The 3,374-nt window shown below is 33.7% G+C and overlaps 1 protein-coding gene across 1 annotated transcript in view; it reads right to left on the bottom strand.

Moving 5' to 3' along the window:
- Nucleotides 1-545: 545 nt before the first annotated feature.
- The window catches only part of LOC140920419 (uncharacterized), an 8,069-nt gene continuing 5,240 nt past the window's right edge, over nucleotides 546-3,374 (bottom strand). The window contains exons 4-5 of the mRNA XM_073368694.1: nucleotides 1,110-1,865; nucleotides 546-555 (exon numbers count right to left, since the gene is read on the bottom strand). Coding sequence (XP_073224795.1) covers nucleotides 546-555; nucleotides 1,110-1,865 — 766 coding nt within the window. The remainder of the gene's footprint in view (nucleotides 556-1,109; nucleotides 1,866-3,374) is intronic.

A 3,374-nucleotide genomic window follows, 5' to 3' on the forward strand; every position in this document is an offset into this window, starting at 1 on the left:
TGAGAGTCAGGTCTTTGGTTTGTAATGTGACAAGTAACCGAAAGAAAAGGGCAAGGCTCAAAGGGGCTAGCAAATGATAACATTTTCATAGGGTAGTTAGAAAGGCTCAAACGACCAAATAAAATTGCCTCAATGTATGCATAAATTACAAGTGATGCAAGTCAGAATTAGTGCAAGTTCTGAAGGGATAACTCATGTTTAGATAATCACACAACAAATAATTAAAGTGTTTAGGCTCAAAAGCTCACAGCTAGGACAATAAAAGAGAGTATGAACCATCAAGATAAAGCCAACATGCTTCTGAAAAGTTAAAATTGTATTTTTGAAAAATTGATGGCAAATTAGCCTTCTACAACCATTTAGTAATCAAGAATGCATGCATTAGGAAAGCTTGTCGACTTGAGCAATAACATAATCTAAGAAATGAAATTTAACTTTCGAAATCACAAACAAAAATTTTAAGATTAAGTGCAAGTCAGTACAACTGTTTCTTCATAGTATACATTTAGTGAAAGGAAAATAAAAAGAACATAAAGACAAGAAAGTCACAATACACTGGCATTAAACAAAGAAAACGGAAAGAAACAGGACAAACAACAAAAAGAAAAAAAAAAGGAAAGAAAACTTCTCTCAGTTTAGTAGTTCAAGGATTCTCGTTTAGATCATTCGCTCTTGTTCCGCTATGGTCGCCAGTATACTGGTGAGGTGCAAATAGATCACATGGTGTCTGGAAAAAGCGCTTCAAGCACACGTTGCCAATGACAAATGCTGGAAAAAGCGCTTCAGGCGCGCTTGGGCGCGCGTTCTGTCATGTGGAGCTGTACAATCGCTTCTTAACGCATCTTTTTGATTCCTTGCTCATACCAAACATCAAAACTAAGAGAACTAGCAATTAGAGACTAAAATTGGAACTAAATGGAGTAAAATAAATCTGAAATGCAATAAATAAATACGGTGCAAAGGATATAAAATTGGGTTGCCTCCCAATAAGCACTTCTTTAAAGTCATTAGTTTGACGTCTCAACTATTGTCAAGGTGGTATATATGACAGGAAGAACACATCATCCTTCTCACCAAGAGATACATATTTCAAGTGAGGTGGCAATTGCTTGAGTTCAGCCAATGGCGTATCTTTCTTTTTCTCTACATATTCATTTTCATTCCTTTTCAACCCCTCCCATGTAGTGGGGAAACGGGGGGAGTACGATGATGATGCTTCTGGCATGGCTAAAACTTCTTTCACCTTCGGATCTTTACTTTCTTTAACAACATCTTGGGGTAGGCATAAAACTCTTTCTAATGGCATAATGTGTCCTTGATGTTCACCTTCTTCATCGACTATCGAATTAAAAATCTCAATTCGGTTGCACCCTTCTCTTTCGTTTGAATGCTCCATGGCTTTTAAAATATTGAATGTAATTGTTTCCTCATTTACCTTAAAGGTTAAGGTGCCATCTGCTACATCAATCATAGCTCGCCCTGTTGCTAAGAACGGTCTCCCCAAAATCAAAGGAATGTCATTGTCTTCCTCCATGTCTAGTACCACGAAATCCACTGGAAAAATGAACTTATCCACTTTAACCAACACATCTTCCACCACTCCATAAGGGTGTTTCATTGAGCGATCCGCAAATTGTAGCATCAGCTGTGTGTCTTTGACTTTTCCAATGCCCAGTTTTTTGTATATGGAAAGGGGCATAAGACTTACACTAGCCCCAAGATCACATAGAGCCTTCCCAAAAGTTCTATTTCCAATGGCACACGGGATTGAGAAGCTTCCAGGATCCTTGAGCTTCGACGACAGTTTTCTCTGTAGTATAGCACTACATTCTGCGGTTAGCATCACTGTTTCACCGCCGATTTTTCTTTTCTTCGATAGAATCTCCTTCATGAACTTGGCGTATGTTGGCTGTAAGACCCTTAATTTTAAATTCTAATTTATGTATTTTGGGGAATTTTGTGTTGAATTTCTGAGGCTTTTTAGCCAATTTTGGGGCATTTTGTGAGTTAAATGCCAAAAATATCTTTTTGGAGACCCAATTAAAATTATTCGCCGATGAATAATTTTATTTAATTACGGTAAATCTTTTGTCGAAGAAAACAAAAATTCTGAGATGCAGCCTTTTTCAGAAAATTTCATCTGCCCATTGAATTACGACGAGAGTAGATATTTTTCTGAAAAAGTGATTTGTGATGTGATGTGAGGTGACATGCGTAATAATGATTTTTATAAAAATATCTAAATATTTGTAAATATCTAGATATTTGTTTAGATATTTATTATTATTATTATTATTATTATTATTATTATTATTATTATATATTATTATTATTTTAATATATATTTTATATATATATAGAACCAAGAGAAACAAGAACGTGGCCCTGCTCCTTGCCTTCTCCTTGGTGGGTTTGAAAACAAAAACACAAAACACAAATCATCATTTTTCTCCTAGATCTAAGTTTCGTTTCGAGAAGTGACAGGAGAGAAAGTTGCTCATTGCCAAGCTGCGGTGCTAGTGAGCTAGTTTTCGACCCGGCGTCACAAACTTAAATTTTACCGGAATTAATTACGGTACCGTAATCGCGTGTTAGAGCTATCGTTAAGGTAAGGGCTCCTTCCAAACTTTTAGTTTGCATTTAGGACATTATTTGTGATTTTGTGGAAAAGAAATTTGATGTATTTGAGGTGTGATTTTGTGAAAAATTAATTTAATGTGATTATGTGTAATTTAGTGGAAATTAAATTTAAGCTGTGGTTTGTGGTGATTCAAGTTTGGTGTGATTTATATGTTCATAATTATTATTATGAATTTTTGAGATGTGATTTGTTTGTGGATTTTGTAGAAAATGAATTGATGAAATTTGGTGTTTATGTGTAAAAATGTGGAGTTTTGAAATTGGGTGAGTTATGTTTGAATTGTTGAAATTTAATTGAGGTGTTATATGTGTGTTGTGGAATTGAATTGAATGTTGTCGGTGTGAATTGGCGATAATTAAATTTGATGAGTTTGAGTTACGTAATGAGTTATTTTCAAATAAATGAGTTTGAACTGAAATTGAAATTTTACAAAAAACTAGCGTTGTTAAAGTTGTGAAAAAGTTCAAATTTTAACTAAGTTAAAGAGTTTAAGCAAAAAGATAGATTGAAATTAAAAATGGTTAGAGTTTATAATGTTACTCTTTAAATTACTTTTTGATTGAGTTTAAAAAGAAAAAAAGTTTAGAGTATTTTATTGACTCAAAATTTTTGGTGCTTTAATAGTCGAGTGTGTGTATGGGAAATTTTGACGATATTTGTTTTATTTAGTTTTAAGTAAATAATATATATTATTTGGTTTTAAAACTTTGGTGTGTGAGAAAGATTTAATTTT

The sequence above is a fragment of the Cicer arietinum genome, chromosome 5 (genome assembly GCF_000331145.2).
Source record: "Cicer arietinum cultivar CDC Frontier isolate Library 1 chromosome 5, Cicar.CDCFrontier_v2.0, whole genome shotgun sequence".
NCBI lineage: Eukaryota > Viridiplantae > Streptophyta > Magnoliopsida > Fabales > Fabaceae > Cicer > Cicer arietinum.